The sequence below is a fragment of the Amphiura filiformis genome, chromosome 19 (genome assembly GCF_039555335.1).
Source record: "Amphiura filiformis chromosome 19, Afil_fr2py, whole genome shotgun sequence".
NCBI lineage: Eukaryota > Metazoa > Echinodermata > Ophiuroidea > Amphilepidida > Amphiuridae > Amphiura > Amphiura filiformis.
In genome coordinates this window covers 14,848,193-14,865,528 of record NC_092646.1, presented here as the reverse complement: position 1 = coordinate 14,865,528, position 17,336 = coordinate 14,848,193, and the positions used below count along the sequence as shown (strand labels likewise).

The 17,336-nt window shown below is 37.3% G+C and overlaps 1 protein-coding gene across 2 annotated transcripts in view; it reads right to left on the bottom strand.

Moving 5' to 3' along the window:
* LOC140140962 (glutamate receptor ionotropic, kainate 2-like) overlaps positions 1-17,336 on the bottom strand; it is a 200,583-nt gene that overhangs the window by 39,332 nt on the left and 143,915 nt on the right. For both annotated transcript variants that reach the window (XM_072162730.1, XM_072162729.1), the window contains exons 3-8: positions 10,877-11,185; positions 9,685-9,848; positions 6,461-6,514; positions 5,697-5,846; positions 3,674-3,829; positions 765-872 (exon numbers count right to left, since the gene is read on the bottom strand). In XM_072162730.1, coding sequence (XP_072018831.1) covers positions 765-872; positions 3,674-3,829; positions 5,697-5,846; positions 6,461-6,514; positions 9,685-9,848; positions 10,877-11,185 — 941 coding nt within the window. The remainder of the gene's footprint in view (positions 1-764; positions 873-3,673; positions 3,830-5,696; positions 5,847-6,460; positions 6,515-9,684; positions 9,849-10,876; positions 11,186-17,336) is intronic.

Here is a 17,336-nt window from a genome sequence, read left to right as displayed (position 1 = left end):
GGAGAGGCCAAATTACGGAGTGAATTATGGGAAAAAGTCGACATCCAAAGCCCGCGTAATACGAATACAATACAGAAACATAAGGCGGTACTACACCCCTTGATAAATTTGTGACTATGTTTGCATGTTTCTCAAAAAATAATAACACACTGGTAACAAAAGTTATGTATTTTATAGGGGCAATGAATCCAGTTACTACACTGGAATGTCAGTGACTCAAGACAAGCGGTACGTTATTTATAATAAGAAAAGAGGTACCGCTAGTAATGTACCTTATTTCTTAACATATATAATAAACTGAAATTGAATCACTGAAATTGCAGTGAAGTAATTGGATTCTTTGCCCCTATAATATACATAATTTTTGTTACCAGTGTGTAGTTATTTTTTGAGACAAATGCAAAATTATTCACCAAATTTATCAGGGGGTGTAGTACCACCTCAAATGTCAATATAATGATAATGCACGCAAATGCAGACTAAAACAGCAACTTATAATTCTAGTGGATCCATTTTCAATCTATTGATCACGCTGAATCCTTAGGAACTTTTTTCAACATTATCAGGCTCGCGTGAAAGTCCAATAGTGAAAAATTGGATTGGCAAGAGCAATCGCTGGCGGCGCATTGTATTGTAAATCTCGAGAACTCAAAACCACTTTACTTTGAAACCCACTAACCATGAATTAACAATGAATGAAGTTGATGTAGAAGTCGAAGTAAATTTGGAACGGCATTCGTAAACTCTCCATTATATCGACTTACCTGCTCCAAGCCGTATGGGCCCAGTTCTGAAATGAAGAACCTTACATTTTCTCTGGTTCCATTTGTATGAAATGATATAGGTCCGGTCAGTCCAGTAGAGTAATTAACCTGCAATTAAAACAACATATTATCCATTAATGAAGTGAAGTTATCTTTAATATTTGGGATAACACGGCCCTAATATGGCAAAGAGGTGTATCTTATACACTAAGCCAAAAAAGAAACTAATTTTTCACAAGGTCATATCTGAACCAAAATTACGTCGTATACACAGGATACTTCAATACTCTACTTTAAACACATGTCAGTATCCAACAGTTGTCCAACTGACACAACAGCAAAATGCACTGATATGGAACAGCTTCCTGGACCACATTCAGTGTTCAATAATTCGTCGGCTGTATTCCATAGTGGCGTATAGTGATTTTTTGTCACTTTTTTGAAAATTGGCACATATGTTTTTAATGATGTTCTCTTTCCTTTTTTCTAAGTCTCATCAGTCATAATTAGCTAATTAATTAGTAATTAATTAATTAAATGTGGCGTATAGTTACAAAGTGACATTTTTTGTATTCCATAGTGGCGTATCGACCATACGCCACTTTTTATACACATTTTATAATTATGAAATATCGGCAAAAATGAAAAACATCGTATGTCATAGTGGCGTACGCGTATCGGACCTATACGCCACTATGGAATACGAACGACGAAAAAGTAACGCCATAGGGATTACACGGCGACCGAGGTGGCGTACGGTTAACGTAAGGTTAGGTATTGCGTTTTGTTCGTTTTCCATAGTGACGTATAGTTTTATTGTCAGTTTGCCAGCAATAGTATGTATTTATTTCTTTTGAAAAATATTTAACAATAAAATCTATTTAGTTTACTACAGAAATTTTACATCATTTACAAAATATAATGAATGTCTGATTTACACAACTCGATTTTAAATTGGCATTTCTTCAAACCCGATTTTCTCGAAAAGTTGTTTATTCGCGGCGCCCCACTATACGCCACTATGGAATACGGACGACGAATTGGCACCCAGCACAAGAAATCTGTAAGAATGTGAACAAGGTCTTTGCACAGATGATAATTCCTAAAGACTAAATGGAATAGTATGGAATAAGTCCTGTTTCTTAAAGGAATTGCGTGAAAAGCAGAACGCTGCACCGTCTTGTAAATTATCATCTGTTCAACGATTCTCACAGACTTCTTGTGCTGGGTGCCAATTATTGAGATGTGAATGTGGTCCAGGACACTGTTCCATATCAGTGTATTTTGCTGTTGTGTCAGTTTTTAATCTTCAGTTGTAACGAGGACAGCATCGAATCCATGGATTCAATACAGCAGTCAATGATCTGTACCTGAAGTATCAAGCATTGCGTATTCAGTGGTATTAGGCATGGGTAGTGCAATGCACATTATTCATGACTCGTGGACTGGATTTAAAATGGGGTGTGATTTTCAAATTGTTATAATTCCAGAACAAAATATAAAAATATATATTGTTGATGCTCTGTCACGTCACACAACATGGCAATCAGTATGACATTACAATACGCAAGAACTAAGTTTTCTGACGGTATAATTTGTTCAGAGACACCAATGTAGTAACAATATCACGTATGCTATTCGCCAGCCTAATGCGATTGAGAAGTAAATTTAAGTGTATAGCCAGGCCAGGTTTTGCAAAAACTTTTCACGCAGAAAGTGCAAGAACACCCTATCTGTAATATTGCAAAATATATGTAGAGCAGCTATTGCAGATAGACATTTCTGGAGTAAGCCAAACATGATACTATGCTGAGCAAACGACTGATGAACGCTTTGCAAAGCTTACAATATTAAAATGAAACTGAATCTTGTTTACTTCGTCAACATTGAGTCCCTCATAGGGATGTTATGAAATCATACTGATGCCATAGCACTAATTATTATTGGCATCACAGTCCAGGATACTTACTTACGGTCTGCCAACATAATGGAATAAACCTTCAACGTTATTTATACGTTGTTATAACGATTAGGTTGGAACTATATAACAATTGTGTTATAATACTAAAATACTGGTATAGGGTGATTCAAAAGAAAGTAAACTCATGTTTGTGGCGCTTTTGTACAAAATCTAGAAAGAAAGAAAATATCATTGAAAAGAGCAGATTCTAAACCATTTTGTCATAGAGTCAGGGGGAGTATATAGGGGAATGAGTTACCGAGTGCGAAATACTGGATCTGGCGGAGTTCAAGCATGTCTCACGTTCGATAAGATAATATAAATATTATATTCTCAGTGCCAGTATATGAGCTAATTGACGGAGGGGGGGGGGGCTACCTCAGATGATCTTGTGGAAACTAACTTGAAATTGACCTTTTCGGTAAATTACACCTGAGATGTCGTCATTTGCCGTCACGCCGATCTGCGCCAATGCGCGTATCGTTTATCGAACATTGTAACTGCGCCTTGAAAATCGGAGTGACGTCAAACGACGACATCTCAGGTGTACTAGCAAAGGCTTATGGAATGTAATGAAAAGGTCAATTCAGATATGAAATCATTGACACTTCTATACATAATGATTACACTGTATGTTCAAGGTGATGGACATCCGATGTTTCGGAAAATACCGGAATTATGAAGAAAGTACCAATAATTGTGATTTCAAATTATTCGGAGTATGACTGGGCCAAACTTTGCTTCAACTCAAGTTTGGTACCCTGTGTCGAATCGCGAGCGTTATCTTGATTTCGCAGAGCATATACACGGGTACAAGAGAATTTTGTTGACACGTTTACGGGGCAGTCGCGTCAAAAAGGTACTTTGGTCACTAGGAAGTTTGAGGTAAAACGAAATTTAGTATAATAACTATCCATGAAATAAAATAAGTATAATAATAATTACGTACGCTTTTTAGGGCGTTCGCGACGGTTAATCCATAGTCCCAGACGGGTTTATCGGTTCCACATGCTAGCGATTCACTCTGTACTGGAGCAGATACCAGCGCTGCACGTAGTCCTTCGTCCGTCACGTTGATGGCGTCAAATATCAGGGCGACTGCAGTCTAAAACCAAATACAACGACATCAACGTGGACATTAAATAACAAACTTGGGCTATTCCAGTTAAAATCCATACACCCCTATGTGCATGATACGGAAGATATGACCTTAATCTCCCACATATAGGTAGGGGTGTAGGTTTCAAATGGAATTGGAATTTCAGGTAACCCCATTTGAAATTTCATAGTGCAGTTTTGTCCACGGCAAATTCACCGTGACCTTTTTCAGCCATAAACTCGCTTAGTGAAGATTAAACCGAAATATGCAGTACTAAACCATTATAGTAATCGATTGTCCAATGCACATTTCTTACCACGTGATAATATTAATCCAATGAGCGATCGAATTGTCCGCTACGGTCGACTAATCCAATCGATAATGACGCTATTGACATGCACGGGCGGAGCTCCACTGACTGAGTTTTGGGGATTTTTTCACTGGTTTGCTATCATTTACTCATCAAGGCGCTCCACCGTTATTATAAGGACTATGCTAATAATTTAAAGATTGACATGTAGAAAATAAACCATACTTGATTGACAGAAAGTACTAAATTTGTACCTATTACGATTTGGTGGTACCCCTCTCCCAAACGCGACCAAGTCAGGGCGGCCCGGTGAAGCAAAATGTGCATTGGATTAACACGGGAGTTTGGATAAGATGGTAGATTTCCTTTCTCATACAAATGCATGCTCCCCCGTTATTAAAGCTTGTACCGGATTACAAATTCAGATATTTTGAAAAGAATACGTAATTGAAACATAGAGCAAGTACTAAAATCAGAGCTTTTATACTTGTTGATATATGACGCTAACTAGTTCAGCTCCTATACCCACAGCACAGCGCTACCAGTACGGGCCAATTACCTATGTGAGTGCATACATGTAGTTAACAATAACTGCATGATGTACACTGTGGAAGATTGAGGTCACGTACGTCTTCCATAGGGGTGCATATAATTTATGGAGTAGCCTAACAATAATTGGAAATGGAATATTTTGCACGAGATGACCAGACACATACAGGGTGAGTCAAAATGAAGTAAACTCATGTTTGTCGCGCTTTTGTACGAAATCTAGAAGGAATCCGCTGTAAGTGAAAAGATCATTAAAAAGATCAGATTCTAAAAGGCTAAATTTAAAAAAAAATCCCCAAATTTTGCTAATACAAAAATCGTCCATATAATTTTTCTATTTTTTGTTTGATGTTCAAGTCATTGTTGTATTCTTTGAAGTAGTGAAATTTAAAAAATATGTGGATTCCAGACTATTTACCAAAAAATGATAGAAACTATGCAAATTTGAAAACTATGCGTATTTTTCTCTCTGATTTAAGACATTAGGATATTACGCATCTGTAAGACGCAGGTTGATAAGAAACGCGCACGTACTCTTGGACGGGTGAACTTGGACCTAATACTCGGCTACTTGGCTATGCATTTTACCCGCGAACGCATAATCCTTTGGACACTGAATCACGCTTGGGCCACATTCAGTTGTAGACTACTGGTTAAAAGTTTCGGCTTATAATTCGCTACTTGCACGGTTCCGCCATTATGCACTATGTGCGGGGAGAGCCTCGAACTGGCAGCATACATGAAAGGAAGAATTATGTAACCTTACACAGAACGTTATGACTAGTTCAATTCCCATTCATGTATGCTGCCAGTTCGAGGCTCTCCCGCACATAGTGCATAATGGCGGAACCGTGCAAGTGTTTGTTACTGCATGCGTATTGTTGTGTGTTGCGTAATGCATGACTGGCGCACGCTTATGTGATTTTACACGAGCGTGAGTTGGATCTTAATTGACTCACGCAGTAACAAAAGCCGTATTTTTCGCCTATTGTAATCCGAACAAACTTTAGTTACCGGCATGGTAGTCCTTGTTGTGTCATCTGCATATTCAGCCCATTCATTGAAGATATTTCTGACGGACACATTGAGGAAGTCTACCATGTGAATGGCTGTAATATTTACATCGTCTCCTGAATATTTCTGCATTGGTAATGTGATTAAGTCCTATATGTCAAAAAGAAATACAAAGAATAGTGAATATTTATTATGCATTTGTAAAATATCAAGAGAAACATGGTCATGTTTTCTTTGATTGACCTTGAACCTTTGATTTTCTTCTATTCGCAGGTAAAATATTTTTTATTTGGTCAAAACCGGAACCAATATACCGACAGAATTAGGAACTCATATCGGTCCCGTATTAACCAGAATACAATAGTTTAATTTTCATATTTTTGGTATTTGAATTATGTATTACGCCGGTAATACCATTACCAATTTTAAAAATAAGTGGTTACATCAAATATAGTATATATTTTTGATAAGAACAAAATTAATGATTTCCAAACTGTACAATGCAAACTTGACGAAATTAACAATTTCCATAAGCGAATTTACCTTTATTGATAAGAATATAATTTGAACGACAACTTATTATGTTATCGATAATGTTAGATATGTAACACCTGCAACTCCATAATGACACATAAAAGATGAACTTTAACTGTTTAACTAGATTCTGGGTAATTTATATAGTTTGCACTGGTTTATTATGAAATTCATGAAGCATTTGTTGCAGTTCAAACTAATGACAACCTATAACATTGTTTATTACTTACCATTGAAGTGAATATGTAATGAAAGTAACTTTTTAACATCTGTAATTTCATCATCTGTTGAAGCAAAAATACGAAGTAAATTAGGAATAGTAATATGTTATGTTATACATAGCGTAATAGTGTATGTTATTGCATGATCAATAGTCATGAATAATGTAATAGTGTAATTTATTGTGTTAAAACGGCTTCTATGTCATTTTAGAAAATTGACCCTCCGTTCTGGAATGATAACAATTTGAAAATCACACCTCATTCTTAATCCAGTCCACGAGTCATGAATAATGTGCATTAACCTACCCATGCCTAATACCACTGAATACACAATGCTTAAGGTTTCAAAACCGCATCAACAGATTATGGACACATAGGCGTCCTAATGGCCAACTAGTTCAACTAGACTTTGTCCTGGTAAGAAAGAAGTGGATCAACTCAATCAAGAATTCACGTGCATACAGCTCCTTCGAGGGTGTGAACTCGGACCATAGGATTGTTTCATGCAAATGTCAAATCAGCTACCGGAAATGCAGAACTTCCATGAAAGACCCAATGAAACGTATTGACTGGAAGAAGGTTACCAGAGACACCATCCTGGGTGAGCAGTTTGTGTTAGCAGTCTATAACCGCTTCAGTTCTCTACACGATGAGCTACAAGAACCCAATATTAGCACCACTTATGATACCTTAGTTGCGGCCAATGAGGAAGTTGCACTGGAGATGCTCCCTAAAAAATCAAAGCAGTCCTACAACATTGCTGCATCAGACAAAGTCACTGAGGCAAGAGATGTCTTAAAGAGTGCATCTATGAAACACAATGCTAGATCCACCTGAGCCTCACAAAAGCTCCTCGAATCGGCCAAAGTTACTCTTGATAAAGCCTACACAGAAACTCTGGAGTCCTCTATTCAAAAGAAGACAGAGGAACTTGACAACCTCCATCATGAATATAAACATGCAGCTTCTTGGGAACTCCTCCGGGAGATAACTGACACCAAATCTGCTCCTGTGGTTAGAGTGAAAGGCAATACATCTGAAGAGCGTCGTGACAACTGGTTTCTACACTTTTCCAACTTACTAGGGAAACCAGAGCAAGACGTAAACCTTGAAGATACGTTCTTTAACAGCAATGTCTCTGACGATCTCCCAATACACACTGGTCCATTTACTATGGAGGAACTGCAAAAGGTCTGAGCAAGCTCAACAAGTCAAAAACACCTGGTCCTGACAACATACCAGCCATTGTTTGGAAAAACCCACTCTTCCATCAGCAACTGCTTGATTTCTGTAATGAAACCATGAAGGAAATAAGCCAAAAGCCTTGTCAAGATCCACAATTATACCTCTCCCGAAGAAAGGGATCTTTCACAACCATCAAATTATAGAGGTATCACACTGTCAGCACTTGCTGCCAAGCTGTATAACACTATGCTGCTCAACAGGATTTCTCCTCATCTAGATCCTATTCTCAGACGTAACCAAAATGGTTTTCGCAAGGGTAGATCAACCACACCACAGATTCTAGCCCTTAGAAGGATAATAGAAGAGCTTAAAATCTCAAAGAAGCAGGCATATATTGTGTTTGTTGACTTCTCAAAAGCTTTCGACAGTGTTAACCGGAAAGCCATGCTGCATATTCTTCGTAATTATGGGATCCCTCAGGAGATTGTGAATGCTATTGCAATAATGTATGATAATCCTTCAAGTTTTGTACAAACAGGTGAAGGACCAACTGAAGAGTTTCTCTCTACTGCTGGAATCCTGCAGGGCGACACCTTGGCCCCTTACCTTTTTGTGATAGTGGTAGACTATCTCCTCAGACAGTCGATAGACACTGACAAGTCCAAAGGGATTGACATCATGCCCAATAAGACGAGTAGAGAGAAGAACAAGTATTTAACCGATCTTGACTACGCAGACGACATCGCTTTAACAGCTACGTTATCACAAGATGCCCAAGATCTTCTGTCATCTGTAGAAGATGCTTCCGCCAAAGTTGGCCTCTTTCTCAATTCCAAGAAGACAGAATATATGTGTATTAATGGAGATAAGAACCCAACTCCAATCCTTTCTCGGGATGGCACACAACTCAAGGAGGTGTCGGACTTTAAATATCTTGGTTCATTTGTTGCCGACAGCAAGAAAGACTTTCTGACTCGCAAAGCTCAAGCATGGAAAGCTTGCAACAAACTGCACACCATCTGGCAGTCCAACATATCAAGAAATACCAAGCTTGCCTTCTTTAGAGCCTGCATAGAGAGTATCCTCTTATATGGAAGTGAGACCTGGACAATGAAGAAAGATCTTCAGGACCGTCTTGATGGTACCTACACCCGGCTGTTGATGAGGGTTCGAAATATATCCTGGCGTGAACATAAAACCAAAGCAGAGATCTATGATGGTGTTCCACAGGTGTCCTCCATCGTTGCTCAACGGCGAGCCAGATTTGCAGGCCACTGCTACCGTGCAAAAGACCAAATAATTTCAGATGTCATCTGTATGAGGCTTCCACGAACATGTAGAGGAAGAAGACCATTCAACTACATCGACTGTGTGGCAAGGGACGTCAATCAAGAAATTAATGACCTCCCAAATCTGATGGCTGATAGAGATTCCTGGAAAAGAATTGTAAACTCTTTCTCGGATGCGTCCGCAAGATAGATAGACACAATGCTTGATACTTTAGGTACAGCTCAATGACTGCTGTATTGTATCAGTGGGCAGGATTAAAAATTGAACTGGAAGCAGTCAATTTTAGAATTTCAAAAAGTGTATGAAAGCTGTCCTATTGCATACATTTTTTAATCTTGTTTGGTTCAGGAATTAAAATACTAGAAAACTACAATTTGTATGCGGATCCACGTACGCGCTTTACCTCTATGTGAACAACTTAAAATATTTGGGCCAAAAGAAAACTACATCTCTCTCAATCTTTTTACTGCCTCGGACACATCATTTGGTTGTAGAGGATACAGCATTACCGCATTACAGCTTTACTTCTTAAATATTCAAGGGCCGTACTTTATGGGATTTTCCAGTTGAAATCCATGTACCCCTGTGGAAGACATGACTTTAATCTTCCACACAGTAAATTTCAAATGGCGTTACCTGAATGGTTGACTCCATTTGAAATTATCTACACTCCTTGTATGAAAGATTAAGGTTTAATATGTCTGCCATGATTTATGATTTCAACTGGAATGTATCAATGAAAACGTCTGTATACTTACTTCGTCTAAGAGTAGTGGTACCGTCTCTGTTTTACAATCAACAATGATATGACTAAAGCCTGATTTCTTGACTGCTTTTAAAGTTGTACTGAGATATGTGTCTAGTTCCTGTATTTTAATTTGTTGAATATTTAATTTAAGGACTTCTGTTAGTCTTATTAGACCTGAAAAATAAAATGGAAAGAAAACATTATTTTGTTATTGCAAAAACTACACATCAAAATTATTTTTATTGGTTCGGTCACCCACCTTTGCACGGTATTTTCCCAAAAGACTAACATTTTTAGGTGTCTTGGGAAACTTCATGTATATATCTTCAATACGAAAGGTTCAAATTTTCATATGATGGACGGTCTTTCATCCCAGCTAAATACACTTTAAGTATTAGATTTATAAAGTTTACTTCGGGGACTGTCAAAAATTTTAATTTTTAATAATTTGCCATAAAATTCGTATTGTATTACGAATTTCAAAAATTCAGAATTATTTGATGTCAGAAGGACATTCCTCATTTTTCAGAATGCAATATGGTGTGTCTGGTGTGCTCTCAGGTTCCACATTAAATACGGTGCAAAGGTGTAAATGAAAGTCTGTTACTGGGTGCTTATTTACTAATTGGGAGTCTCGCCCACGTGACCTGTTTTATAACCCCAAAATATAAACACTGTACTTTACATCCGGCTGATATAGGCGATATAATAAGTGATATAGCGAATCTGGTCAAATTACAGGTAACCATGTAAGTGTCTTTTGTATGACAACAATGAGATCATAATTATAAATAGCGAGTCTGAAGTTGAATTTACAACAGAGAAACGCATGATAACTAAGGCACCACATCCAATTTGGTCCTATAGAACTATCGGTGCCCGGTTAGGTACCGATGACTCTTAACATCACTCCCTGGAGGTGTACTAAGTTGTATCAAGCATAATAATTGACATTTGCATAGTGTTATTGTTTTTCATTTAAATAAAAAACGAATGCACTGTATTCATGTTCATGGTACGATAAAAAGTGCCATCGGTACCTCTTCGGGCACCGATAGCGCTATAGGACCAAAAGCAGATGTTGTGCCTAAATTGTATTCACCCATTGGTTAATTTCAATTGAGGTGAAATCTATGATTTAACGAACCAACAAACAAACAAACAAAGACCCAAAACCAACAAACAATCAAACCTCAACTTACCATTATAGTCTTCATATAATATAGCTACTCCATTGTTCAACCAACCATAACTAATAACTAAATCTCGTATAACACGTCCTATATCCCAATTAGAAGGGTGTAAATTTAATGCAATAGTTCCATCTGGTATCTGTTTTTCACCCTGTTCCCAAATAGTCTTTATATGTGGTATATCCAGATTTTCACACACTCCTTGTACGGCCGCCGATGATTCTGTTGAAGAATCAGATGGTCCAAATATTGCTACAACACCCGAGCCTTCCTTCTTTCCTGAGCTGGTGTCTTCTATGTCCTTCACTAGACCACATGCTGCAGCAGAGAAAAAAAAATACACATTTATTTGAATGGATAATGGCCAATGGTAAGGCAACCTGTTTCAGCTGTAATTGTATGGATTATGGTTAATGCGTAATTAGAATAGCATATACCCCTCATTGTCTTGACTAATGCTTATCTAGGTACTTTTTGCTGATACGATGTTGTGTAATGGTTGCGTCCATGGTGAATTTATAAATTCGCATTTATAAATAAGGAATACAAGACTGACTGAGCCACTTTTTGATTACAAGGCTGCAACACAACTGGCTTTTTATTATACACGTCATATACCGTTATATTTGGTACCAATATAGGCCAATAGCTATGGGTCTCCTCTATCCAGTGATAATAAAATAAGTACAACTCCCCACATATTGTTGCTTATCATCTTTCTTGGTCAAGGGACAAAATAACAATTTCGGGGCAAAGCCATAAAATTCCCGGTTTGCATCATTCAGACCCGGTATTATCGATATAAACATATGTCGGTATTTTTATAGCACATGTTAAGTCTACGTCTTCAAGCTTCCAAAAAGAGCTTTATTAGGGTACTGCGCCCGCGAAGCTGAAATTTTACAATGTTTTGGTGAATTTCGGTAGGAAACTCTTTTCTCTTTACTTTTCTGTCAGGGGCAGCTGGCAACGCTACTGTCTATGACGTCATAATCAAATATGAAATTCTGGATATGTATAAAAGAATAGGAAAAATTGATTTTCGGCTAAAATGCTACGAACATACGATTTTCACCGGATTTCCTCCTAACATTGAAAGAAAATCTCCTGGCATAATTATTTTACAGAACAAAATGGAAATCATGGATTTTACTGTAGAAACTCGAAGCAGGCCTCGCTAGCTCCCTTTCCCCCTATGGTGATTTTTGATGGTCGGTTATACCCCGGCCCCGTGTAAAGTGCTGGGGTAAAATGGTATCACTAAATTGAGTAGAAAGGTGGATCTACGATTTGCTAGAGTCGTTTGGGCGTTACAAAAGCAATTGTAATTTCGGTTGTAATAAGCTGTATTATAGTGCAATCTCAGCACGGTTATACAATATTTCTGTATGAAAATATGGTGCATGGAAAGTTTTTGCTAGCAGCTAAAGTGTCGGTGTTGATTCTTATTTGAAATAAAACCACAATACCACTATGGCCCTCTTATATTACCAATCATGTTACAATAACATTCGCATTAGATTGCGTACTTCATACAGCTTGGCAACACGATCTAGGAATAAAATGATCTGTCCTATATAATGAAAGTATGCCTCCTGATTCGGTTTCTGTTATCTTATTATGAACAGGACAGGACACAGTGTGTGAACAGACAAGCGTTACCCTCATTGGAACGGAGCTCTGGACTTTTTGTCATCCACGGCATCCCCCACCAGGAATCGAGCCTAGTAAAATTATATATGGGAGCCAAAGACTGTAGCCACCATATCACTACTGGTCACTCTAACCTATTTTTGAATTCGAAGAAATAGCCTCCATTAACCCAATAAAAATCGCTCACTGATAACGATTATAATATAAATCTATATCACGAAGTAATCGCCGACTATTAACCACGACTGTGTAATATGAAAATGGTACAGTTTATCACTCATCACTCATAGACCAAGGTTGGTCATTTATTTCTTTATAATTTGATCATTTCGACAATGCATAATTTAACACAGACAGAATCAATAATAGAGACTGTCAAAACTGACTTCAAGGATTCCTGCTTCATTCCTAATCGGGAGATTTGAACACAATTTAATGCATGTTCACGTACACTGCTAATAAACCGGATTTATTCCCAAGTTACAGTGCATCCACGAATTAAAATGAAAAATACACGTTCATAATAGGGTCATAGAGGGTAATATATCACAGATCACGAACATTTTGACTTACACTATGGACCACAATGACCTCATTCCAGTGGCATAGTTCAATAACCTCAATTAAACAATCATATTGCAAAATTTGACCTTAGGTTGCAGAGTATGAGTTTTTGTATCAAATTTTCAAAGGTCATTCAATGAAAGTACAAATGTATTGGGGTTAAAGAACTGTGCCCTGATAGATGAGCATGTTGTGGATCTTAGTGTTATCACTAATTCTTTATAGTACGTTCAAAGTTGTGTAATATTTTCTCATCATAACCTAATTTGTGTTTCTTCTATAGGTAATGTTACAGACATAGTACAGATCTGCTTTTACTTCCATTGCGATAAAGAAAACATTTTTTGCCAAAAACATATTACCAATTCGCGGTCGAAGTGACGTAATAATCGGACGTAACTACCATAGCCATAGATGAATACAATTTTTGATTATATCGCCCTGCACTACAACGTTCACGTGGTACCCATGATTTGAATCATATCATTCTGAAAAGAGCAGTATTTAATTCAATCTATGATTGCAGACATACACAGGTGATGAGTGCAACCTGCGTGTAGTGCAGGGCAGTGAACATAGTTGTGCCCAGTACCGTATAATACTTTGTTAGTACTATCAATGTTTTTTGTAAAATAATAATTCGTCCCAAAGTTTTATTGCTAGTAAACTCTCTCTGGCTTGTACATTATAAGAACCACCTCATCTAAGTAACTAAACAAACCAGATACGCAAAAATCAACCAACCAATCACAAACAATAACTGAGAAATGAAAAAACAACATGTTACTTACAAAGGTCGCGACAAACTGCTAATAGCAACAAATTTTTACTTCTTATTTACTACGGTACAGATCTTCATGATACCATAATTCGTTGCAAAAAGATACAAACAAATAAACACACAAACACCCAAACAAACCAAGATGAAAACATAATAGAAATGTTATTACGTTGAAATTTATCATTTTGCATATTATTTTTGAATCTCACTTTACAGGCGACCCAGCGGGCAAGGGAAGAAAGCATTGACATCGATGAACAATCGAAAGTGGGAAGTCATCCCGGTCCTGCCAGCGCTTTTCCCCCTATACTATTTATACAACCTACTAACACGTCGATAATTAGACGTGAAGGGAGTTCCTTGCACTAGCAGCTTACGCGGGGCTTTTATGTTATAGTCGCTAGCCGTGAGCCATCGCGTAGATGACACTTTGCAGGTAAGAATAACAATTCAGAGTGCCATCGCTAATTATTAGCGATGGAACTATGAATAGATTTTAGCCACTAGCGCTCGAACTTCGTCTGGGTACATGGCTTTGAATATGGACAGATTGCAAGAACACGAAATATACACATTTTGTAATAAGCTTGGCGATAATTGTTTCGAACAAACATGCCTACGAAATTCGATCGATTCATAATACAATGCGCCTCCAGTGTTTTCTGGAGGAGAGGTCAAAATACGCAGTGCATAATGGGAAAATGTCGACATCCAAAGCCCGCGTAATACGAATACAACACAGGAACATAATATTATTGTGTGTTTGAATACCAATATAATAAGGTTACTGGCGAATGCGTAGTAATTTACAATAATTTTATAGTAGATCCATTTTCCATTAATCACACGGAATCCGGAGCAGTTTTTAACATTATTATTATCATCCAATGGTGGCTAGAACGGCGATGTCGACCCTGAAGGTCAAAAATTGGACTGGAAAGAGCAACCGCTGGCGGCGCATTGTATTGTGAATCGCCAGAATTGTACAAAATAAAAATTGCATTTGTGAGTATAGTATCCCTTTACAATTGTACAAACAAGGAAGTTGTATGTCAAAATATAACTGCTTAGTATGACGTTTTTCCGGGGATGTGTTAGAGCTTTATCATTACCTCACAGAAACGACAGCGTTTGATGTTGAATTGAATTGAAAATATTACCGTCTCTATAACATGATGTGGGTATAAATATATGATGCGGGTATACACACCGCAACAGAATTAAGGTACCCGTTTTGTTCACCCCTGTATATCCTAAAGAAAGACAAATGTGTCAAAATTAAACAAGCAGTCAGTACCTGTACCCTTTAACTCTGATTTAAGACATTATTTGTTGAAATTGGTTGAGAATTAAAGACACGGTGAATCTAAAAAATAAGGAAGGAATGAAATCAAAAGTTCTGAAAGAACGGCGGTATTTTCGATAACTCTTTGGGTATAAATCAATAGAGCATTCAATGGAACTTTTAACTGCAACGTTTGTATTAATCTTCCTTGGGTTTTTGGATCATCGTGTCTTTATTTCGTGAACGATATCAACGAATGAGGTCTTAAATCCGAGCTAAAAGATGCAGCTATTAACTACCGGTTCTAATTATGACATATGTGTCTTTGTTTAGGATACACAGGGGTAAAAGTAATTGGTACCTTAATAGTTTTGCAGTCTATATAGCAAATACAATAGTGATATGTATTATGTGTTTCAACTGTATTCAAAATATATCAAAGGTAAATCGTCACAAATATTATACCAAGTAACATAGCAGGCAGATATTTATATAAAACTGGCCTCAAAAGAAACATGAACAAAATTACACACAGGGTTACTTCAATACTCAACTCTAAACACATGTCAGTAACCAAGCAGTTGTCCAACTGACACAACAGTAAAATACACTGACATGGAACAGCTTCCGGGACCACATTCACAGGCGAATAATTGGAACCCAGCAAAAGAAATCTGTTGAGCTGTGAATGTGGTCCAGGAAGGTGTTCCATGTCAGTGCATTTTGCTGTTGTGTCAGTTGGACAACTGCTTGGTTACTGATATGTGTTTAGAGTAGAGTATTGAAGTAACCATGTGTGTAATTTTTGTTCATTTTTATTCACAGGATTTTAAGATATGACCTTGTGAAAAACATATTTATATTATACTCCTGCAGACAACCCACCTTTTACGATTACCTTAATATTGCGGGACATATCATAACACTAATTGTACTCATACCTTTAATAATTATCCATGTTTAGTATTTGTTTGCTCAACAAATAAACATTATCATGACGATGTCAATTTCAGTTATGAAGCATATTCATATTGTATTGACATTAGCGAAATTCTCATCAGGGATAAATCGTTCAATATCTTAGACAAATATTTTCATGATGTCACTGTCTCTGGGCCATTGCAACACAACAACATTATGACACTGTGTGTTTTTACACCTCATGTAACAACGCTAATGTAATCAACAAAAAGGCAAGTAACTGTTAAACGAAAGTTAAAATTTACGAGATATGAAACTTCAAGTCAGAGCTAATCGCACTTGGCAATCAAGTCAGTGATTTTTCGCCTGAACTCTATTACTACAAGTAATCTACCGTCATTAATTCCATCATATCAATTCATTATCACATTACCTTTGGGAGATTACACATATTAACTGACGAAGTGATTAGACGGTAAAAACCTACCCGGACATGATTGAAAATAACTTATAATAAAAAGGACAATGATATGGTAGTTTAAATCTCTCATTTGGTGTACGAAAAATTTAGAGTGGTTTAATTAAAGAAGGCGCTATCTGCAATAGCTGCCTTATAGAAATTTGATAATTTCTGCATTCTATATTGTACACAATCTATAAAATATGACACCTGGCAGGTATTGCAGATAGGGCTTTCGTACACTAACCCTTCAACATAATGACACACACTACGCAATTACATGAAGGGTAGCGTCTGTCCTTGGAGGAATATCATTACGGGGTCTCTGCCAGGTATTCCTTATTGTAAAAGTCCCGCACTAATCCCTGGCGTTAATGTTCAATTACAGATAATGGTTTCGATTCTGGATGGTTAGGTTTGCTAATGAAATCGACTCATTTCCACATCGCTGGGTTGAATATCAACATCTAAATCAAATGACATTTATTCAACTATGTAGAAAATTTGATTTGGTTTGTAGCTAAACGCACGTATATTGCGGTGATTTGGAATGCAAGTTGTGTATAGAAATCAAGAAACTCGTATCTAAGATCGCTGTTCAAAGTTAGTGTGATTATAGACCGGCCTCTTAAAGCTATTACAGCAATTAGGTGTTCCAATTGGATTGGGATAGCTGTTCCTTCGCACGTAAGGCGGTAATACCCATAGCGCCTCTGCTGAAATGAAAAGGTCGTTTACATGGCCATCTTTCAAGTTAAGCTCGCTAAACAATACTGCAAAATAATGAAACCTTTATGTGTCGATT